Source organism: Trichogramma pretiosum, unplaced genomic scaffold (assembly GCF_000599845.2).
Source record: "Trichogramma pretiosum strain Unisexual culture from Peru unplaced genomic scaffold, Tpre_2.0 scaffold5, whole genome shotgun sequence".
Classification (NCBI taxonomy): domain Eukaryota; kingdom Metazoa; phylum Arthropoda; class Insecta; order Hymenoptera; family Trichogrammatidae; genus Trichogramma; species Trichogramma pretiosum.
This window is the reverse complement of record NW_019641672.1, coordinates 2644776-2669440: the sequence shown is the minus strand read 5'-3', so window position 1 is coordinate 2669440 and position 24665 is coordinate 2644776. Positions and strand designations below refer to the sequence as shown.

The window sequence follows — 24665 nt, the reverse complement described above, 5'->3', positions numbered from 1 at the left end:
TTTTATTGAAAATAATTTTTTAAGTAAAATTTTGTAAAAAAGTTAAATATTAATCCAATACAGTACTGGCGTTCATGTATTCGACAATACCCATCTGCGATGTTTTTAATTATTTAAGTATTAAATCTTTTCTTGCTACAATAAATATACAATAATTGAATAATAAGTGACTCAAGCAGATGCTTTTAATAATATACAAAGAGTCCAAAAGCTCATAAAATTTTAATAAAAATGTTTGAGTAGTGACTGTTTCATGTTACACTATACATATTCCGTATATAATTATATATATGAAAATTTTTATTTTATTAAAGAATACGTAATGAAATTTAAACATGATTTTTATTATCTACTTTTTTGCTACATAATAGTGAATATATAGTACAATAATTTGTTATTCATAAGCTCAATTTTTACTGTAAAATCTCGGACTAAGGACGATCAAGGCCCTGTAAGTAATTGATCATGGTCTGATGATCACATCCTAACAAACGCTTAACTTCAGGCTAAAAAGTCATAAAAATGTTTATTACTTCAATAAATTTTTGCAATAATTACAAAAGAACAAAGAATCGAGATTATTACCATGAGAAGATGAAAAATGAGCTGCAAAGATTTAGCATTCACTTGACAATCGCTATCGTAAGAAACTGCTCGCTTGCCAGCCCCTGGGCCCCATCCTCTTGACAAAGTTACCTGGAGACAGAAATGTAAATTTACAAGTTAATTGTTTTGACTCTATGTTCACGCTCGCTCGTATAAACAATATAATTTAAATTGTAAGATAAAATTGTGAGTATTATAATAAGTAAAGCAATATTTATCAAAAGTAGACATAAATTATTGAAATACTCGGGTGTGAGAAAGAAAATTAACGTACCTGTGACATCGATAATTGAAGGAGGCACACGATAAAGAAGAAGCAGATGACCAATCGAGAATGTTTCGACATGACGATGTATGCGTATTACAATCTTTTTCTGTCTTTGAAACGTAAAAACTTTTTTGTCGTTTTTTTTTTTTATTGAAAAATCAAGCTTTGGCAAATAAAAAGAGCGAACCGCTGGCAACTAAAAGCCTCGGCGTGTTGAAGTGTCGAATATCCGTGCTCATAAATCAGTGCGAAAATTCTCGAGGCGAGGAGCTCTTATATAGCCTCGAACTCGAACTCGGATTCTAACGCGCATATCATTCTGGAAGTTTGGCGCGTACGGACGAGAGCATGGGGAAGGATGGTAGGAAGGAAGGAAGGAAGGAAGGAAGGAAAAGGTGCTTTAAAAAGTATTTTTAAAAATGTTACATCAATATTAGCCTTGGTTCATATAAGCAAAGAGATGAAAATAGTGAAAGTGCAGAGAGGCGCGTTTGATGCGTCGAGGCTCTATCTAGGCGAATCAAAGGATAAACTTGTGGAAAAGTTTGAGCTGGCTCCGTGCACCCACTCGATAATTATCAGTAGCGCAGCAGATCGGCCGTGTTTACTTTTCCGATATTAGAGCTATACGCGGATCCGACGTCAATGATTATTGCAGTAGTTTGTGTAAGCACACATATTATATGCTACAATATACGTGCAAATAATATACGCGCGGCTCAGGAATAAAGTGGGCCTCGATGCGCGAGGCAAGCCACGCGTCGATCGAGCTTTATTGATGCACATATGGCCAAAGATACGACTCAATCAGGGACTTTATTGCGTTGCATGCGCCGCCGACGGATTTTTATATTTACAACGATAAACGGGGAGCTGCGGGGCTTCCGACGTGCTTTATGAAAGAAAGAGGAAAAAAGGGAGAAAATATTGGATACGCGCGGCGCAGCGAGCTCGACTCGGGCCTTTTAATAAATGTCGGTCGCGCGCGAAGGATGTCGTCGTCGGATCGCAGATGTGACTCTCCTTCGCGCGTACTGCCTAATGAGCGAGCTATTTTTCACGAGCATTTTTATTCCGTTTATCGGCTTGGAGGGGGTAAGTCAGGCAGGCAGGCAGGCTATAAGCAACTATGCACCTTGGCTCGCTGTCAGCAGCTGGATTATTAATCATCATCCTTTCGTTTATTATTTTCGCGCGCGCTCAAAATATAAATTCTTAACTTTTTTTTTCGCTACACAGCCGAAGGAGTCTCGAGCTCGGAGAGCAAGGCTTATTACCTCGATAGACTCGTTCGACGATACGCGAGGCATGCAAAAGAAATAGAGCATATTATAGGCGTATATACAGAAAGGAAGGAGTTATATAGCCGAGCTATATAGGAGCGAAGCCGGCGCGGGAGCGAGAGAAACTTTATGAGATGGACTTTGCTGGGTATACATCCTATACATATAGAGATAGTGTACGCGTTGCGAGCGAGAGACGGAAAATTGAATCGGTCAGGGCTTATATGTAGCTGGATATGAGTAACGAGCGCAATTAGATAACGAAACGTCAAAAGCGTCGCGAGCTCGAGCGCCGGCCCTATGTTTATTGTAGCTCGTACGTTATGCGCTGTATATAAATATATTAATTTAATAGAGGCGTGTGGCGATAAACATTGTATTGCGATACTTTCGTTATTATCGCGCTACGAGCTCGCTACGAGCTACTGTTATATACCGGCGGTGCTTCTACCCTCTCGTTGTATATATGGCCGGATAAAAGCTGACCGGCTATTATCCGAGAGAAAGCAGCGCAACGAGAAGAAGAAGAAGAAGAAGACATTGGTGTCTCTCTCTAAATGGACCCTAACGACGATCTATAGTGCCTCAACCCCTTCTTCCCCCTCTCGCTGTATTTATTACCTGGGCCGTTGCTGCCCGAGCTCCTCCTAATGCGTTGTTTCCTTTTAGCTCATTCTCTGTCTAAACAGACCGCAGATCCGTCCCACCCACCGAGGCTCGTCGCGAAGCAATAAGAGGATTTATGCTGGAAAATAAAGAACAAAGAGAGAGAGATACACGTACGGCTGTGGAAAAGATATCGTTTTCTCTATATGTGATTCTGTCTACATGCGGGGACTATGCGGGGAACTGCAGGGTCGGATAGGGAGGCACTCGCTCGCTTTTCTCTCTTCCGTCTCTCGCGGCAGGCGGAGGGTTTTGTAATATTTTATATAAGCGCTCGCTTGCGGGGCATTCGGGAAAGCATCGACGTTTGATATTCGCTGGCGCCGCGTTCGAGATTTACGAGGCAGATATGTGATCAGGCAAAATGGCCGCGTGCTGCTCCTGGCCGCTCTCTCTCTCTATATATGTTTAAGCGCGTTTCGCCGGCTATACGTATGCACTGCCAGCTATACGCCAACTACACGCCAGTAACCAGCGGCATCCACTAAATCAAATGCCTAGGCTCGCGTTGTACGGAGGCGCGATCGGGTATACCATGTCAAACGCCCTCCTACCCACGCGGAGCTATGCTAAAAACACCAACGAGAGAGAGCGACATTATTATTGGGACTTTTATTGCTCGCCCGTCGGTTATAAACTTGTCCGTGGCGCGGTGACTGCTGCAGGATTTCGCGATTGCGCCACAAAACTAGTATGCGATTCGTGCGTGGCGCGTCTCAGCTTCGGCGATGGATAGACGATCCGAGAGCTTTATTTCATCCCTGCAGCCGTTGCGTGCAGCTGCATGGCTATTGCAGCAGTTATAGCGACGGTCGCGACTTACGGACGAGCTTGATTGATTGATACGCGTCGCGCCGCGAGAGACCCGATCGGCAAAGAGGAGCGAGAGCTTGACCTTTTTTGCCCAGCTTTTCTTGGCTCGCGTTAGCCCTACCTCGTACTCGTCCGTCGATACGTGAGCCTCGTGCTCGACGCTCTTTTCAGCTTGATTTTCAACCGCAACAACGAAGGTTCTCGGGACGAGTCTGCCTGTCATCGACTCATTCAAAGCCGATTCCGTGCCTCGACCCGCAAAGCGATACAAGTGATCAGTACGCCGAGCTCTCACGATAAATATTATTTTTCTTGGGATTCGACGCGCGACTCGTCTAATTTTTCTCCCCCTCTCGCAGCTATTCGTCTAGCTATATTAAGTAATATACACTAGTCGAGTTATTTATGCGGTCGTGGGACGCACGATGCGCATTAATAATATGAAAAATCTTATCTCTCTGTACGGCGCATTGTATGTGACTTTTTTATCGGCCGCGCGACTATTAAAATCTTGTCCGAACAACGAGATAACAAGCTCGTATAATGTCGAGCGCAATTGCATTTTATTAGATACAACTCGGTGGGCGCGCGTAATCTCGAGATAGAGAGAGAGAGAGAGAGAGAGAGAGAGAAAAGTATTAAAAGCCAAAAAGTCGCGTGCGTGTGCGTGCGCGGGGGTGTGTGTGTGCCGCTGCTGGTGCAACATAATGCGGTGCGCAGCTCGCCGAGATAAAGTGGGGCGTGTTGTAAAACGACGAAAGCGACACAAGTGTGCAGCAGTTCTATGCGTAATAGATCATGATAGAGTTTCTGGGCGCCGGAGAGCTGCTTCATCCCCCTTTGTGTGTCTGCCTTGCGCGCACACACACTCGCGCTTGCACCCACCCCTCTGTAACTCGTTATTAAATTAATCCTTCGTTTAGCCAAATTGATGCATCGATATCGCACAGAGAATACATAACTCAAGCACCCTTGCCACATCTATATACACACACACACACACACACACACGTACATAGCATACAACTCAAGCGACAAGCACGCAGCCAAGCAGCAGCATCATCATCGACCTCGTCTCCTAGCCCTAGCTCAGATTTTGTCGAAATATTTTTCTATTCGAGTATATAGTCTCTTTGTGTCACGTGCGAAGGAATTTCTCACTCTGATTTTTCAAGACAGCTTGCCGCCAAGCACTGTGATTTTCTCTCTCTCTCTCTCTCTCTTTTTTTCTTACGTTCTACATTATATTATATGGTAGCCACCAGCCACCGCCGCGCGTCTGTCGCGCATTATATACTCGGAATCAAAAAAGAAGAGAAAAAAATGATGATTAATCATTCCAAACTATAATAAGCACATTACATTATAATATATATATTATTGTATTTAAAAATCAATCAATGTCATTTATTCACACTCGAGAGCTGCGTAATGGGCTCTAATAGATCGTCGTCGACATTGACCGCACACGTACAAATCATCATTAATTAGCTCTTTTCGTTAAAGTAAAAAAAAAACAAAAAAAAAATGAGAAGAAAAAGCAAAAGAAATAAACAAATACGATCGTCATCTTTCGTCCGTGCTCGATTTTCCTAATGTATATAATGCCGCAGAAAACAGAAAAAAAAGTTGCTAGCAGGCTTAGGCAGGCAGTAGTAGCAAGAGCATGAACGACAAAAGCAGCAGCAGCAGCAGCGGGCAAAATTGCGTAAAGAGGGAAGAAAGTACAAAGTAATTAAGGACATCCGGGCTGTGTGTGGGTGGGTAGGTTTATGCAAGCGAGCTAGCAAGCGACATTTACATAGTAATTAAATCGCACCGAGAGAGAGAACGAGAGAGAACGAGACGAGGTATATAGAGCTAGAAGCAGTAGGTAGCACAGTAGGCAGCCTATAGCCATCAGAGAGAGGAAGATAGTGCGAGGGTTTAGATTACGCTATAAGCACTTGTTTATGGCTAACGGAGAGCTTGCTCGGCGTATAAAGGGAAGGTAGCTGGCTCTTCGGCTACATCGGCTCTGGAAGGGCCGAAAAATGTATAGATGAGCTTTTGATGCCGCACAAGCGGTAAGTGAGCGAGAGAGAGAGAGAGAAAGAGAGGCCGAGTCTATCCATATATACATAGTATGGATGTATAAGTGCGCTGCAGCAGTAGCTGCGAGAGGCGCACTTTTCCAAACTCGCGTTATACACGCGCGTGGCTCGGAGAACATTTCCGACGCCCGGGATAAATGACAAAATCATATATATGCCGTAACACGTGTCCTACAAGTGTATGTATATCGAGGAGCGTACTATATACAGGCGTATAATACAAGCGAGATTAGAACTATTTGCGCCGCACCTCGACGCACCCTTCGATCCCCATCCAGTCCTCGCGCCTACGCCAATCTCCGCTTGGATCTTGCGTTCGAATGCCAGGGCCAAAGGGACCGAAGCTATTTTTGTCCTTTTTGTCCATCGCGGCTCATTGCTTATCGCTCGACAAAACATGAACAAACGACGAGGCGCTTAATAATGTCAGCCGGTATACAGGGGTAGGGGGGGACAAATGAAAATCGACGAGCTGCTACGCGATAAAAACGAGATCGATCTTGCTGTATATGTACGGCCGTCGCGGTTAGCGTAGCCAGACACTTTGCGGCGGCCAAAAGGGGCGAACGACGAGGCAAGTACGCATCTAAAGCACGGAGAACAGCGTGACAGGGCAAATTGAGTGCCGAATCTCGTGTATCAGAAGTAAGCTTAGAAAGGCGTCGCGAGCGGAGCCACCCCGATGCGTAACGCGTACGTATATAAGAGTAACAGCTGATGAGATGAATTACACCGTCAGCTCGGCACATACGCGAGCCACCGACGGATGCACCAGAAGGTGCCTTTAATTTTAGCCGAAAAGCCGCTCGTCATTGAATCGGCCGCAAAGTCCTGTATAAGCAAAGTCGGAGAGGCTTTTGCCCACACCTACCGCAGCCTCGTTAGACTTGTACGCGTTTATTCTTATCAGCTGTCGTCTCTACATGGCTAGTGAATAAAAAAGAGAGGCAGGAATTTGGTCGAAAAACATATTTCCCGTGAGAGCGGCTCGGGCGCTTTATACCGCGCCGCTTTCCGAACCAATCTCTCGCGCATTATGCTCCTTATGAAAACAATTTAGGATTCAAAATCGGGCTATGGGTGAATGAGCTCGGCTCGTCCTTTGTCACCGCGCGACTCTTCAGTCATTTTTACGTGACGATGCGCGTCGATTAATCACTCGCTGAATGGAATATAATTATCCCAAGGCTCGCGCACGTCCACCTAGCTATATATACCTCTATATCTATGTATTATGACGCAGCGCGCGGCAAGACCTTATTAACAACAATCGATGCTTGGAATAAAAATGCTTTTCCTTTTGTCGCGGCCATAAATCTAAGCAACACCCTGCTGGCTATAATATATTATTGATATAATATGCGCGCGCTCGACTGCGTGTCGTCGGCATTTTTTTTTCTCTCTCTCTCTCTCGCAGTCTTTCGCTCGATTTCGCTCCTCGGCTTATTGTACTCGTCGTCACAAATCCGTCGCGTTACGATTGCGGGATTACCCGAGATAATTGAATGTATGTAGGCGCATATAAAGCCCTTGTCAATGCTTTTTCATAAATATGCTAAATAAGCCGCTCGAGCTGCGCGTGTACATAGAAACAAATCCACATAAGCGCTCCAGTAAGCCCACGGCTTTCTGTATATTTATTTTTAATAAAATCATATAAAAAAAAAATTGGCAATTTCGAAATCGATAATTGAAGCCAAGCGGCATTTGGCCGTTTCGTCGTACTGTGTATCTGGATTGGCCACATAGGACTCGAGCTGTTTTGTTTGAGTCACGTCTCTTTGAGGCAGTGCTGCGCAGGTGAAATAATACGCGCCCGCTACAAAAGGTCATTAATCCGTCGTTTGAAACGATTGCCTCGCCGAGCCAACGATTGTCGTCGTGCATGTATATAATAATTTATATTATAAGCTCGCGCGTCCGACTCGTCGCATTAGCGAGCTGCTGCACTGGCCCATACATATAATAACGTCGTAAAGCAGTGCGACTTCCGAAAAGTCTGAATGAAGCCGATTGTGCTTCGGCCACCATTAAAAAGGCATAAAGCTGAAAACGAAGGTCTACACGTATTATTAGCTCCTATGATGCATCATTGGCTCGTTACATACACTACACATATATTTTGTCGCAATTCGTGCTCGCGACCGCCCATGGAGCTCGGCGCGATATTCTCTCATCGCGAGCGCGAGACTCTGTGACAAATTATCGCGAGTAAATTCATTATACGTGTTGGGAACATATCGATCGATTAGCTCGACACAGGCAATACACATATCTCGAGTAATAGAGAGAGAGAGATCGTGTGAGCGCGAGAGTAAGGTGCGACTTGGACAGGAAGAAGCTCGTATATAGGTGCGCTGCTGCCTCTCTATATAAATGGATGATCATCGCTCATTATGTATTGCTCGACACGGCCAATGCTCGGAAGCTCCCTTTTATACCTTATAATAGAGATCGAGAGGATATAATGGCTGCTGCTGCTGCTCACTTTTCTGTGCACACATACAGGGCACACAGCACATGCTCACTTTTTCCTATAATATGTTTGTATAGAGGGTTTGGGGATGCATTTAAAAGTCAAAGCGCTGTATATAACGCACACATACACATGACCTGTGCCTAATTTGACGGCACACACGTATATAAGCGCATTATTATAGCTCGGGTCCATTGTGTGCCCAACAGATTTGTCGCTCTTTTGGCTTTCATACTCGTGCTCGCTATAATGCTTCCTCTCTCTCTCTCTCTCTCTCATAATATACATACACATTTTTTGACTTTTTCCTGCGTATCCCCTCATATTACGCGGGCAAATTCATATACATAAGCCGATGAATGGACTCGTGCAGAGGTGATTCCAACGATTATTGCATACGTGCTCGCTTCTAAGACGTCGCAGCTTTCAATCCTTTTTATTATGTCGATCGCGTCCGACTTTCTCGTTCTCTCTTTCTGTCTTTAGAGAGAGAGAAAAAAATATAGAGGGATTGAATATCAGTGCAGACTCGCATACATTTGGTACTTTATCGCATCGTTGGCTAGCTAAGATATTCCTCGGCAACTCGGCGGCACAGCTCGGTAGCATAAGAAGCTGGAAAAATCAATGGCAAAACGCACACACACACATATATATGTGTCTACTGCATGCATCATTGGCTCGCTTATATAGCTCGTTCGGTCGGGGCGCATTTGCGGCCTTAACGACGAATTAATGCGTCGTCGCGGGCTGCACGGCAGCCGTATATAGCTATATCTATCTCGATGATGGATGAGTATCATTATTATTGTGCATGGCTCCAAGTGCGCAGATTCGGCCTCGCGCGCGGGCACTAACTAAGCAGACATAATCGCCTAATTAAAAAATAATCTCTCGGTCTTTTTTCACGCTCGGCTCGGCGTATCCGATTTGGATTTTTAACCGAGAGCCGCTGAATTTACAGCCTAATAATTCGCTACCGTAATACTTGCTGCTTTTGCTTCGGTGATGATGATATAAAGTCTATAGTTGCCACTGCTTTAGCTGCCGCTGCTGCTTTGCACGTCTATTGAATCGACTCGCGCGCGTGTAAATAGCTGTAGCAGAAAATTAGAAGAATGACACGATGAATAGGGAGCAATATAACGCTCGGTTGACTTTTGCTGAGACTGCGCGCACTATACCGAGCCGCTACTCGCTATTTTTCTCTTTTTCTATTCTGCTCCGTTCGTGCCTGTGTGTATTCTCAGTGACACACATTACTCGTCCGCTAGTTGGGCCGTCTATTTGCCACTGCAGCTGTCCTCCCCTTTTTTTTTCATTTCATTTTGAGCTTTATTTGTACGCAGCAACTGCTCTCGCTGGCTCGCGAATATCCAGCTATTTGGACAGCATTAGCTTTTCGATTGCGAGAATCAAAAGTAACGCCTTGTCTTTCTCTCTCGCTCTCTTTGCTCTTGTCCGATGGACCAGTTTATACTTGAGCTATCCTCTTGAGGGATAGATGCTTTAACTATATAATATACATGCACACCCTAGTTAAATAACGACGTATCATCGTCGAGGCCAGTAAAAGGCTGAGTAACCTCCCCTTCGGACTTTGCCCTGTGTATAAATGCGTATACCCTTATGATACTCGTTTTTGTGCGCGTCAGTGTGTGAGAGAGACGGAGAGAGAAATAGACAATTGTTTAACACTACGTCTCTCATGACTGGGCTGCGCTTATGATTCGGCCTCATGGCAGCAGCCTCGCTTCAACTCGAATAATTTGTGGTGCTTTAATAATCGTAATGTGCTCTCTCGAATAATCAACTCGAGCGCGCGATATATTTTACATTCTGAACTTGGCAGACTTTTATTAGCGAGGGGATTAATCAACGAAGCTATTAAACTTTCGCGTTTGTTTTTTGTTTTTTTTTTTTTATTGCTCGGGCGCATATGGCAGCCGACTTGCATACGTATAATAATAATTGCCGCGGGCTTGAATCGCTGTTATCTAGGCAATTAAACGTCGCAGAAATCGGAGACTGGAAAATAAAGGAAAAGAAAGGTAATGGACAAGTCGAGGGAGGAAAAGCTCGAGGACGATTGGTAGCGCGACCGGATTCAATAGGAAAGCTCGATCTCGAGCCTATATGCAATTCGATCGGGCAAAGATTGGCAGCAAATTGTCCGATTAAAGGCATCGGCTTTAAAGGCATAAATCCGCGTCCAAAGTCGCAGATCGTATCCTCGCTCTCGTTCCATCCGAATGTTGGCGTATCCGTCGCGTCTTTCGGAAGGAAGCCGAGACGAGGAGCGAGCGAGCGAGCAGCAGCGAAAGGATCGCGTCGTCTTTGTAGAAGGAGCTCTTGTTTTATTCAGTCTCGGCATCATAAATAACGAGTTTAAACAGACAATGAAAGACGCTTAACAAGAAGCTAACGTGAGATTGAGTATTAAGCTCCGCCTACTTTTGCAGCGCGCAGCTATCCTCTGCGTGCCGTTAGCCGCGTACAGTCTGTGCATATACACGCGCGCTCCATATAGACAGTAGCGAGCGCAAACGTGTGTGTGTGTGCGCGTGTGGCGCGTGCCAATCGCTCTAGGCAAGCTCCGCCTATCGCCAACCGAGCCAATGGTTAAAAGAGACTGCGAAACCGCCTGGTGTATACGGCGATTTCCTATATAGCCGTTTTCTCTCTCTCTCTCTCTCTACTTTGCACAAGCATGGGAGCCACCGAGGAGCTTTGGCCCAGGCTGCGAGTCTTTTGCAGGCAGTTCCGTTGAAAACGCGAGACCCGATGATACCAAAGACGTCGCAGCTCCTGCAGCGGCTCCAGCCTTTTTTGTAGCGAGCGAGCGCGAGTCGAGATGGAGTCGGTGTCGAGACAGTGCGTCTAAGAAGGAGCCTCGTATATAAATAAGTAGCAGCAGCAGCAGTGACAAAGTGCGCCTTGGGCAATAATCGGTGTGCGCGAATCGCGACTTTGTTGATAGTGCGCGCGAGTCTGGCTAATTGTCGCACGATCGTCGAGTGGAGCGCGAGAGGCAGCGGCGGCGGCTCGGACTCTGACGTACGAGGGCTATGCCGCCGAGTTCTCGGCCATGGTGTGCAGCAGTACCCTGAGTAAAGATCGGCCCGCCAGTGCAGCCGCTGAGGATCAGCATCAGCAGCAGCATCAGCCGCCCGCCGAGACGGTACTCGAGCACTTCGGCGCCTTGGATATGTCATCGGCTGCCAACGGCAGCAGCGAGTCCTCATCCCATCGTCATTCGCAGCAGCAGCAGCAGCATCTTCAGCGCAGATCGAACTCGTTACTGAGACTGGACGAGGACAGGACAGCCGCTGTCACAGCGACGGAATCGCAGCAAGCACCGCCACCGGCTCACCTGTCCAATTCCAATAGTCTGCATCATCATCATCATCATCATCATCATTCGGTAGGTATTCGTTACAGTTTGCTTCATCGTCGCGATCGGCTATCAATTTCTCTGGCTGTCGCATGGCCGAGTCGCGCGACACGAAATGTTTACCGAGTAGGCCCGCTCGAGCTTCGATATATAGCTGCTTCGTATCCAAACACGTGACAAATGAGCCGTAAAAAAGTAAAAAAGCAAAAGAGTAAAAGCCACCTGCGTCGCGCGTATTTTTCTTCCTGCTAAGGATAATATTTGCTCTAAAAACATAGCCGAGGCTTTGAACTCGCGATACGCACGGAGGCGCATTTCCAAGTGGAAATTCCATCGGGTCGCTGCCTCTAAAAACAACGTCGACGTCTCGTACTGCAGCTCTCCTGACTATCCGTGCGTTTCTCGCTGCAGCTAGGCCATCAGGACTCGAGCAGTCAGCATCAGATGCAGGACGAGCGCAGCAGCTCGGCCGGCTCGTCCTTGGGCTCGTGTTCGCCGCCGCCGGCGGCCAGTCAGCCGCAGCCGCCGCACGCCCAGCAGGGCCAACTGGGGGGGCCGACGACGGGCTCGAGCGCGGGAGGAGGCCAGTCGCCCATGGGCTCGGTGGTGCCGCGGCCGCCCTGGCTCCACGACTTTGCCTCGCCCCACGTGCTGCAGTTCCTCAACCTGAACGCCGCAGCGGCCGCGGGATCGATGCTCGCGGCGAGTCAGCCTCTGGCGGCTCTGCACTCGATGGCTGAGCGGAGTAGTCAGCAGCAACAGGGTCAGCCGTCGCCCACGGGCAGCGGCAAACACAGTCCGGCGACATCCATCACGTCGGTCGGCAGCAATCCACACGGTATCGACACGATCCTGTCGAGGCCCCCGGCGACTCAGGCTCAGCATCAGCAGCAGCAGCAACAACAACAACAGCAGCAGCAACAGCAGCCCGCGACGGGCCAGTTGGCTCCTCGATACGCGATGCACGCGGGATTCGCCGCCTCGACCGGTAATAATCAGACTCGACTCGATTTTCATTTAGTTGCAACGACTGATTTAGTTAATGACTCGCTGATTGTAACGTGTGGCGCAGGTATAGGACAGTTTCAGCAGCGAGCCGAGCCGAGGCATCCGGCGATTTACTGGCCTGGACTGCAGGGGCTGGTCAGCGATCCGTTAGGCTGGAGGGCTCGATTGCATTCCCGTAAGTACTCGCATGACATATTAATCGCTTTCCGTTAACGCATCGCGCAGCGCACTCCATTGTTCTATCTTGGCCGGCAAAGCTCACGCGCTCGTGTGCGCAGCCCATACGTTCCGGGAAGATGATCGGGCCAAAAGTCGACGAGCTGCTGCTCGAGACGTGTCGACTTTGACTGCCAAGATAAACACATCAGTTAAACGTCGCTCCTCTATACAGACGACGAGTTTCTGAAAAAGCATTGGGAAAATAGGTATAAGGTGACACATTAGAGCTTTGACGCGCACAACAAGCAGATTTCTCACTTTCCCCTCTCGGCGATTCGGCAATTCGGTAATTCGGCAATTCGACGTTTCGGCATCGGCTCGATCGCGATCATCCTCGTACATAATACATTATATAGAAATTGGAATTAGTCACGATCAATCGATCATACACGCACTTCCATCTTAATACGTATGATTGGCCGAAAAAGGCACACAATGTCTATTGTGCTCAGTTGCACGCGCGCGCGCGCGATCGCAAATCGAGCCGAGCCAGGCAACTTTTCGGAGCTCCCGCTCGAAAGAGAGACAGCAAAAAACGCATCGATCCTGGCCAAATTGATTTCTACATATTATATTATTGCACGCATTTTTACATGATTCCTACGGTATCGTATGTAATTGCGTGTGCATGTGTGCATGTGTGTGTGTACATAATATAAAATGAGAAAGAGAGAGGGAGAGAGAAAAAAGATTGATACGATAAATCCTGGGCTACACATCGCGTAATATGTATGTGGTCGTCAACTGCGCGTCGCCGTCGCATGAAAAAGCTATTATTCTTACATATAGGTGTGTGTATCACGTGCGCGCGAGCCAGAGAGCCTATTTGATTTTGGCCTCGGCGTGTTGTACACAGGCCGGGCTCCGGGGTGTGATGAGCGATTAAGACAACGTGCGGTTAAACCAGGCGTAAAATCGAGCGTTAAGTGCCCTACTCGCGCGATCCTACACGCGTGCACATGCAGCCTAGAGAGTGTACAAACAACCAACGCGATCCTTTCTATTTTCCTTTTTACGCATTCGGCATTTTCTTTTTTCTTTTTTTTTTTTTNTTTTTTTTTTTTTTTTTTTTTTTTTTTTGTCGCACCGTCGAATATCCTGTACAGCCGACGGTGCGAGGCGACGCCCTGTCAGCGAATTTTTCCTTGCTTTTCGTGTCCGAAATACGAAAGGCCACTTCGATATCTTCCCAGAGAGGCTGGCTGTTGTTTACATGCCTAATTGCACTGGCAGCTCGCTTACGTTATATTATACGTTATCGAACACGGAGGATCGATAGTCAGACGTCGTAAAATCAGACCGGGGTATACAGCCTGAGCACATAATACCGACAATTTATGTATACGTTTACGGACGGTCGATTGGACGGAAGCTGGCGCTGCCGCTACTGTTGCTATTGCAGCTCTGGCTTCGAATAAAAATGAGGTTCAGCATAAAAAGAGAGAGAGAAGGACGATGATATTTATATCGTTGGGCCGAAGAATGAAAGATCGGCCATTTTTCAGCGATCCCAGGGGCATCGTACGCGCACAAAAAGCTCCTCTCTCCCGAGAGATAATATTTTATATCGCCTGGCAATGAAAAGCCATTAATTATGCACGCACGCGATGCCGATTAACTGCTCGGCAATAAATGAATATAAATACATGATGCATTACATGGGAGGAGGCTGGAGACGCTCGAGTGCTTATTTTTTATCGGCCGCTAAACAATGAAGGACCGATGAAAGAAGTGATAGCTCGCGAAAAAGCTTGCGAGGGAGCTTGCGGATGTGTCCAGGAGCTTCGTGCGCCATGGCAGGAGTTTGCCGCCTGCTGGACATGTACAACAAAGAGAGATAAAACAGTTTGCCGAGGGCTTTTTGCGGGAGGGTTCGTCGGCTTGTCGTCGTCGCTCCCGAGCATGATATTGAATATATGTATGTGTGTGTGTGTATGTGTGTCTAGAAACAAGTAGGGGGGCGACTTTCCTCTCTCGCACTGCTCCATCTCTTTCTCTCGAGGCTTCGCGCTCCGTCTTTTTCTGCCTCTTTCGCCGCGTCTGCGTAAAGAAAATAAGGTCGGCTCGACTCGCAAGCGGCCGTGTCCGCATGTGTTTTACCGGACTAAGCTGCGAGCTCGAGGCTTGCGGACAAAAGATCGCAGCGGACGATTATCTACGGGTCACACACACACACACTGGCGGGAAATTTCATGCTCCGTGCGCGAGTCAGTGCGGTGAGCAGCTCGTTAAGACAAGGCGAAATTTCGTTGCTGCCTCTCTTTCTCTCGCCTAGCTGCCGCCTCCCTCCAGGCATCCGCATGCCGTGGTACTAGCCAACTATATCGCAGCTCTATACGGCCATTATTGCCTCGTTTCGTATTCCGTTACAAATTGCTTTATTAAATTAAACGGAGCTTCCGCGCGCCGAGCTCACCCTTGTGTTGTAACGCATTGAGTAGCAGTAGCAGCAGGCACTCACACATGTACGCATATTATATATTATACACGCGCACAACGTGCGTGTCTGCACGACTTGCTCTATTTCGTGCGCGTGTGTGAGTATCTATACGTGTCTCGCGTGAAAGACTCTCGACCAAATCTGACTGGCATTTTTTTATTTTCTCGCCGCCACATCTACAGATTTTGCCTAATAATACAGCACATCTTTTCCATTTTTGACACTATATACTATTCTCTTCCTATCTTTACGATAATATAACGCGACCTTCGCCATTTCTGTCGCAAGTCACTCATTCTGCTTTTTAATAATATTACCCTGCACTAGCGAGTAATCAAGCGAAAGAAATTACAATAAAATGAGAAGGTAAAAAGGACTGATGCTTAAAGATTTCATCATTTTTAACGATTAACAAATTTTCACGACAATAAGTATCCACTTTATACTCAACTTCTGCATAAAAATATTACATAACAACTGAAATGTTCTTTAATTTGTGATTATTTCAAATTTATGAGAACCTAACTTAACGAAAAATTGAATTAGAGTAAATTATTCCTCATGCGTAGCTTGATTAATTGCCAAATAACTGAAAAATAATTTTAATTTTTTTTATTCCATTATTTCAATTAATGTGTAAGTACTTTCAAGTTTGGACGAGCGTCAAATAAAAAACCGGTGCCAATACATTAACCAAGAGTTTGCACTAAAAAATGTTATCGATCCTAAATTTGAATTGAATTACTCGTTATGGGTTTTGGTGGTAGACCGTATATTTTGGTAGGGTCTTCTAAAATCTAAAGGTCGAAATTTTTTTTGAAGTTTCTCTTGAATAGTATTTAACAAAGGGAATTGAGAAAAAAATTTAATTGAAAGATTTGATACAAGTTCAAAGAAATTTTCGAATTATATATTACAGATTTTGATTACTATTATTTATTATGCTCTCATTTATTCTGTATTAAACAATAACGAGCCGACCTATTAAAAATCCCTTGGATCAATATACAATGAAATTGTCAAATAGTCTCCAGAACTAATTGTGCGAGTAATAGTTACTAGAGCGTTATAGTACAAGCGGTTCTAGTAAGCATCTATAGAGCCAAGGGAATAAATTTTAAGAAAAATGTTAACTTTTATATTTCGGGTGACTTTGCACCAAAATATAGTACTTCGATATTTTAAGTTAATTCTTTTTTATAACTCCTTTGAATTCAATGCTTTCAAATTAATCAACCTTAAGTTTTAGTACAATATTTTGAAGTGAAAAAATATTTCTTAAATGCCTCAGGCCCGATTTTATCGAACGAGCCCTAAAAATTTAAATTTAATAAGTTTTTCCAAGACCGACTTTCGAAAAAAATTCCAAAAAGACTATGAAAAGTTCTAATAATATTTTGAAATGTAAATTGATCGAGATGAAACTTTTTTTGACTTTATCTTTGTGGAAAATGAAAAAAGAATAATAGGGGTAAAAAACTCGTTACACATACATATATCCGCATACTCGTGCAGATATCAGTTGCAGATTCGGTGGTCGATTTTATAGGAAAATATGATCGGAAGACACAAGACACGGAAATTAAAAAAAGTCGATTTGAAAAAAAAACCTGGGAATTTGAAAAGTTAAAATTGAATTTTTGGTTCTTGATGCAAAATTATGTTTTTTCAAGTTTTTTATGATTCCAAAGTCCCGTGACACATGAATTAGAATGCAATTTTTGACCAATTTGGACCCCAGGGGTCTCAAAAGCTTTGTCATAATATTCTCCTCCATTTAAATGTTTTTTGATTTTGGATTAAATTACTTATTTAATCTGCCAGTCTCAAAATCTAACAGTAAGTGTTACAGAAAAAAATATATTTTCGACTTTTTTTGATAATTTTAGTATACGATAAATTTTTCGAGCCTTTTCTTGAAATTTTGTTACATTTAAATGGAGGAAAATATTATTAGAAAGCTTTTGAGATCCCTACGGTCCAAATTGGTCAAAGATTCCATTCAGATTCACAAGGCTTTTGAATGATAAGGCAGTATAGATGTATGCTGGACTAATTAAAAAATAAAAAGTACTAGGGACATGTTTCCTGATTTAAAAAAATATAATTTTACATCAAAAACAAAAAATTCAATTTTAACATTTTATTTTTACAGAAATCTATTCAGTAGCAAAAATAATTTTCATTACATATGTATGAAAATTGAGTTCGCAATACGTGCGACAATAATATTATGAGTTATTTCGACCGCTAAATTGACACTTTTAATATCATTAACCTTTAGAGGACCGGCGCTTGAAAAATGCTTATACCCATTTGAAAGCAAGTAAAGCATTTTTCCGGCTATCGAAAAGTACGAGATTTTAGTATAACTAAAAAATGTTTCAAGAGCAAATAAATATATCAACTCTTAGAATGAAAACAGTAAGTTTTGACAAGTGTTATTGAAACTATCTAATTAACCATGAATAGTGCATTTTGTTGTTGTAATGTGTCCACCTTATTCAGATAAGAAAATATTACGTGAATAGAAAACTGAAACATATTACCAAGAAGTTGTTCAGGTATGCGGCAAGAACTGAATAATACTTACGACAACCCCCACTTATTTTTACTTTAAGTACGCTATAATAAGAATAGTACCACTTGAGAATATCAATATTATTTTAGAGCATAATAGGAGAGATGAAATTAATACAAGAACCATGGCCGATGCTTTCAAGTGTTGCACAGACTCATTATGACGTACTCAAAGTAAAAACAAGTGGGGGTTGTCGTAAGAATTCTTCAATTTTGAGTTCTTGGCAATGGAATGTTTTTGTCAAAGAGTATGGTGCATTCTCAAAGCAGTAAATAACAAACGGCCAATCGATTGGAAGTAAATATTTCTGTTTGATGCGGTGATCAGCAGAAAAGTGAGGCGGGGGTAAAAGATGCGATAGGCAAATATGAAAGAAAAAAAAGTGTTTAATGGTTGAACGTTTGCAGTGTCGCAACAGCTTGGCTGCCAACAGCAGGCGATGGCCAGCGGTGGAGGTGGCGGCGGAGTCGGCCACGGCGGCGGCAGCGGCTCCGATCACGAGCCCGGCAAAAAGAAGCACACGAGGCCGACGTTCAGCGGCCAGCAGATCTTCGCCCTGGAGAAGACGTTCGAGCAGACCAAGTATCTGGCGGGTCCCGAGCGGGCCAAGCTCGCCTACGCCCTCGGCATGTCGGAATCACAAGTGAAGGTAGGCAATCGAGGCGCTATATTATAAAGCAATGCAATAGCGCTAAAAGCTCGCCTCGGCTAGCGCGAAAGGTTAAAAGAGCGTGACGCCCCCCAGCAGGATCGGGCTAATCGAGTTATATGGAGAATGTATCGGGGCCGCGCATCGGATTTATCACCCACTCCGGGGCTGTAGTTAATGCCTCGGCGGGTAGCGAGTGTTTACGATACTCGCCTCCCGCGTCGATACGTGCATTATAATATTCGAGTCGCTTAGGATAATTAAAAGAATCACATATATTAGCGCTGGCTCGTGAGATATTGTATATTATATTTTACACCCTCTTTCTCCTTGTCGTGAGCGGCGAATCGCAGATTGCACAGTTTTGCGCACAGAATGAGAGAGAGTACGAGTATGTAGTAGGTAGTATGTATATGCGCTTGGATATAAGCAAACGGCCCCCTTAATTATGTCGAGGGGTGACACACAATACGCGCGCATAACCGTGCTATGGCTCGATCGAGTTCGATGTATATATACGGAAGCTCGATGCTTAGGGGATGCTTACACTCGTCTCTCGTGCTCGGCTTTCTAATCGGCTATATACATATATATGTGTACACACGAAAGAAGAGGGAGAGGGAAAAAGAGAGGGAGGAACACGGGAGCGCACACCAGGCGACTGATCGACCAATATCGATGACGCCAATTAGCAGACGCTGTTGTATAGCTACGCATACAAGCTCAACGTCGCGCACGCACGACGCGCTGCTCTCTTCGCCACCGTATAGCTAGGCTCATTAATCACATCCGTAGCCGCCACAACCGACACAGGCTCGACTCTCTGCTCCGCACGCCAAGTGCCAAAAGAGACTCGCGCATCCTGTGCACGCCGAAGCACGACCTTTCGCTCGTACTTTTGCTCGATGCGGAATAGCGAGTAAGCGCACTTTTCTCCAGTTAACTCGTAATGGAGATGGAACGAGGCGTCGCGAGCTTTTTTCGTCCTCGGCCTTCTCGTTACTCGATCGTTTGCTCGCCTGTATTAATAATTCAACGAGCTAGCCATGCACTTGCCGGCTCGATCGTTTACACTTTGGCCTAGCCAAGTGAAACGAATGGCCGCCGCCGCCTCGTCGCACTAGATAATGTGTGTGCGCCCAAGGGGACGTGTCTCATCTCGCTACTCTACCATCGCAGAATCTACTCAGCGGGATACACATTCAAACGCATTCATTTCTCTCTTTGCTCGACCTACGCATCTATATAGCAGCGACAGAGTAAAAGCATCATTATTTAAGACAATCCGCCCGAGCTGGGCATCGTGGATCGACTTCATCGGCAAAAGCAAAAACAATTAGTAGCGAGAAAAAAAAGAGAGATTGATCATAACGCGCGCGCTCCTTTTGAGATTATTCGTCCTCGTTGCTCATTTTTTGCCCGTGTATCTCTCTTTCGTCATCGCATCAGTCACGCCGGGCGTGTGCTGCTGCCGCATAATAGCTCGATGCTACCAGTGTGTCTCTGTATGTACAGCGCGTCTTTAGAAGGGGGAGAAAAGCCTCGACTCCACGGACGGACAGTACAAGCACAGACACACAACTGTTAGATTTATTAAATCAGGATTATCTAAGCTCCGAGCTCACTTGGCTCTAACCGCTGTTGCTGTTGCTACGATAGACACTATTACTCGAGACAAGAGCAGCTATATATACCAACGGCTCGAGGCGCACTCGACTTTTTTATTGCAGAAAGTCATCCATCTCCGAGTGCTCGTCGCCGCTGTGTTTAGCCGCAAATCTAACGCGAGAGAGAGAGAACCCACCTGACACCCCCTACTGGCTTTATCCGTGGCCTAAGCAGCTCTTTGCCCATCGCGTACTATGCAGCTTTTTAAAGGCATCGGGTTATATGATTATCGTAAAATGTACGCGTGAATTGAGCCGAACGCGATTCTCTCTAAATATATTTCAAAAGTTTTTCCGGACCAATGGTTTCGAAGCGGCGACGGAAACGTCGATGAATGTCTAAAATTCACACGAGTCGCTGCTGGGACTTGGTTGCTTTCTTGGCAGCAGCTCGAGTTTTCGCGTTCTGCGCGCACGACCGAAGCTGCGACCGTAAAATCTTCTTTTTCCTTTCTCGCGAAATTTGATTCCTCGGGAATACGGAATCGCTTCGAGTCGTACAGCTCGTCTCTCTCTCTCTCAATATTATTATTATTGGTATTATTGTGATTGTTATTGGGGGATCGGAGGGTAAAGGCTGGAGAGGCGAGAGACTCGAACGGAATACGAAAGACGGCATTATCGGCTTTTCCTGCCGAGTCCGCGCCTTTGGCCGTCGAGGCAGCCAGTGCCAGTGGTATAGAGCTTGGCCGGGGGCACACAGGACGATAAAAGCCCACCTGTGCTCTCGTGCTTTTCTATTCGTCGCGGCGATCCATGTATGGGAGCTGATCTTCGATCGTACATTATTACCACTTCATCTTGCTCGGGTGTGTAGGCGCGCACATGTACACTGCCAAACTGGAGCTTGGCCTGTAGCGTCGTTGTATACGTTATACAGTACGATATAGCGAGTCGTCACTCATTTCGATTCTTTTTCTCTCTCGCTGCTTGATTTTATCGTTTAATTAAATCGCCGGTCAAAGTACGCGCAACGCATAGCCAATTGAAAATAACTGCCACCGCCAGCAGCTTCTCTCACTCTCTATCGTTGGCAATTTGAATATCGAGCGATCTCAGCTTCGAGGCCTGTAAATATGAGCTTTGAGTAAAAAAAGGCAGCAGCGGCAGCAATAGCAGCAAGCCAGTAGTAGCGTCGCTCTCTGATTCATATAATACACAAGCCGACGCCGCTTCTCCTATATGTAATGCTGCATACATATAGTACGTGTACTATCTGCTTTACCGCGTAACAACCGCTGGCGTAGTGCGCCGCGCAACCTCACATATGCATTTTATGTATGTAATAATGTCTCTGTCTCTCTGTGGCGCAGCCAAAAGTTTTATTTAATATGTACATGAATTTGGACGCCAGTTGCGTTGCTTTTTTGTAAATTCCCCTTGGTTGCGCGCTGCCGCCACCGCCGCTGCTGCGGACGAGCTCAGCAAAAATATGAGAAAAGGGATTCTCCGTGGAATAACGCGCGTGTGTCGCATCATTGGCCCGAGAGCGGGCTAAAGGCCACATAATCTCTCTCTCGTATATCGAAATGATCGATCGACTATTTTTCAGCCGACGCGCCGACAGTACCGGCTACTCGACCAGTCGAATTTACAACGCATACATGTCGACGAATGGAAAAAAGAATTAAAAGGGGGGATATCGTCGACAGGCAGTCGTGCGCAGGGTGTGGTCAGGTGCTCTAACGCGAATATAAAATCCTCGAGGAAATTCATCTGATTTCATTAGGCAGAGCTCGTAATAACAATGCGTGTAATATACACCGAGGAGGCTTAAGTGCGGCAAAAGCACATTAATATACAGGCAGAAGGAAGAAAGCTCGGAGAGAGCAGCCACGGCCGGCAAGAAATTTGTTGCCTCGCGCGCATTAAAGCCCGCCTATATATAGATATAGATATACGTGTACGCAACTACTCTCTTATTCTGGACCCCATAAGCATAAAAGGGCTTAATTAGTTATGTTTACAAGGCTTCCAGGCAAATGTCTGGGAAATGTGCGAAAAAACAAAAGCCATTAAGTAGCAGCTACTGCGAGTGCAGGTTCATACACATAGGCGAGTCAGCGTATCCGTAGCTGCCAGCGAAAATTGACGAGTTGCATATAAATAAATAAAATTCCAGCAGCTACGGCATTATGTAGCGTATACGGAGGCGAATAATAATTTGCCGTCAGCTGTGCTTGGGTGTGTATATATGGAGTGCTGCTACGTCGCCCGCAACAATGTATTTAATTAAGGTAACGGGCGCCGAGGGAATATAATAGCTTGGCGCTGGCCTCGGAGATTGCACGCGGCCGCAGAGATCGAGCCTGAGAGAGAGAGAGAGAGAAAACAACAGCAGTACACCGCGTGCCTAAATTAAAGATATGCGAACGCTGCCGTCTTCCTCGTGAGCGAATTAAAAAATAAGAGACGTCTCGGGGTATAAAAAGTCGAAAATTAAAGCCTGCTAGGCCATGCGAGCGGTAGAAGTATAAGAGCTAGCCGTTGAAAGAGCGAGAAAAAAAGCGTGATTTTATAGGGCTTTTGGGTTTCCGTTGTGTTGCAGGTCTGGTTTCAGAATCGACGGACCAAGTGGCGGAAAAAGCACGCGGCCGAGATGGCGACGGCGAAGCGACGCCAGGAGGAGGTCGAAGGCGTCGGCAGCGCCGAGCCCGAGGACCTGTGCAGCGACGACCCCGAGTCCTCGGAGGCGCCCTCGAGCCACCAGCATCACGGGCACCATCAGCATCACGGCCAGCAGCATCAGCATCAGCAACAGCAACATCAGCAGCAGCATCACCACCAGATGCTGGGCAGCAGCAACGGTGGCCTCCAGCTCACCACGGGCTCGTCCTCGGGCTCGAGCTCGTCGTCCGGCTCGTCGGCCGAAACGGCAGCCAAGCGCCTGAGACGGGAACTCGGTCAGCAGCAGTACTGATCCAGAGGGCCGCCCTTGCCTACGTCGGACGAGCCGAGCGCGAAAAAGAGAGGCGTGGCCTCGCAAGGGAGCGAGCCGAGCACCACCCATATTCCTCGCGAACGAGGACGACAGATAGAGAGATAGAGCGGAGCGGCTACCCTCTTGTAGTCTGCGGCTTGCGCGCGCGCAACCTCGCTACACACACACACAGCTACTATACGGGACGACGACGTGCATTTGTACATATTACGCATACCTACATACATATATATCCATACTTACATATATACGTACCTACCTCTAGCTACCTATACCCAGCCCCTCTCACTTTACTCACACCAACACACATGGTTTGATATTATTGCTATATGCACACACACACAAACACTCTCGAAAACCATCGCACTCTACATAGTCCCGCTGTACATAGACCCCACCCTTTAGCTATACTGCTTAATTCCGCACTCATCGTACCCAAGGCATGCAGACTTTTTATCGTCCTACGCTCGTCGTCCTCGTCTTCCTCGTCTTCTGATTTTCATAGTCTTTTCTAACTATCGTTTCCGTCATTATATTGTAATCACGGCCAAACAAATACGTACGCACGCCGTACGCGAGTGTGAGCTTTTTGCGTGCTTATTACCCATGACGCGCGTACTCGTATGGACTGGAGCTCGCAACTTGCCTCGTTTGCTGCCGAATCCAACACTTTTGCCAAATTGTCCACGAGTATCGAGAAATCTTATCGAGGCGAGCGACGACATCGTATTGTTATTCTTCTTTGTAACGATATATGCTGCAACGAAGCGGACGCGCAAGTTTAAAGAAATAATAATACAAGCAATAACGAGATGTCAGCCTGCTCGGCTTTTTATTTCGGCAATTTTTATAGCCAACACTTTTTGACGACATGCATACGTGATAAATACGATACGACATTTGTACAGTACCGTGTAAGTATAGATAGATTATTTATATATGAATTTTCAGTTTATTAGGACATGAATGAATGTGTTGTACAACTACTGTAAATAACCGCTGGAATATACAACGAGCGAATGGATAAAAAAAAATTTGTACAAAGAAATTATACATACGTGTTATTATAATTATGTAAACGATTGAAAATAATCCCGACGCATCGGCTTGTGTATTATATTATTTTACCGATTATATAGATTATATACTGTATAAAATACGCGCGACGAAAAATTATATGAATTATAAATACAAATATATATATATATATAAATATAACGAATACGATGATATAAAAAAAAATTATATCGAATAAATGGCCAATACGATAACAATAGGACAGCTGATGCGTAGAGTGCATTTATTCACCCGAGCCTGGGCGCATATACGTACAGCACATACACGTATATGTATCCGTATCCTCGTCCCCATCCCAGTCCATTAGCGTAAACGACGCGACTACGGCAAAAACGTCATTTTTACCCTTGTATCACATGCGTGTCTCCGGCAATTCGCCTTGTATTAGAGATGCTCTTTTCGCCACTTTGGCTCTTATGCTGTCTAGTCTATAATCTATACTATTACTCTAACCAAAGGCCCGCTTCTGGCCTGGCCTGGCCTT

General features: G+C 45.5%; 2 protein-coding genes across 2 annotated transcripts; one reads left to right on the top strand and one right to left on the bottom strand.

Annotated features, from left to right (window-relative positions):
• Nucleotides 1-13: 13 nt before the first annotated feature.
• LOC106658890 lies at nt 14-1399 on the bottom strand. Its single transcript, XM_014381040.2, has 3 exons — nt 881-1399; nt 586-696; nt 14-506 (listed from the first exon to the last, which is right to left on the bottom strand). Exons 1-3 carry the CDS (start codon nt 950-952, stop codon nt 432-434), a joined length of 258 nt encoding a protein of 85 aa, XP_014236526.1. The 5' UTR covers nt 953-1399; the 3' UTR covers nt 14-431.
• Nucleotides 1400-12508: 11109 nt separating this feature from the next.
• Nucleotides 12509-24261, top strand: LOC106658514 (homeobox protein Nkx-6.1). The gene is made up of 4 exons (XM_023460473.1): nt 12509-12587; nt 12672-12782; nt 18255-18496; nt 22712-24261. Exons 1-4 carry the CDS (start codon nt 12560-12562, stop codon nt 23081-23083), a joined length of 753 nt encoding a protein of 250 aa, XP_023316241.1. The 5' UTR covers nt 12509-12559; the 3' UTR covers nt 23084-24261.
• The last annotated feature ends 404 nt before the right edge of the window (nt 24262-24665 follow it).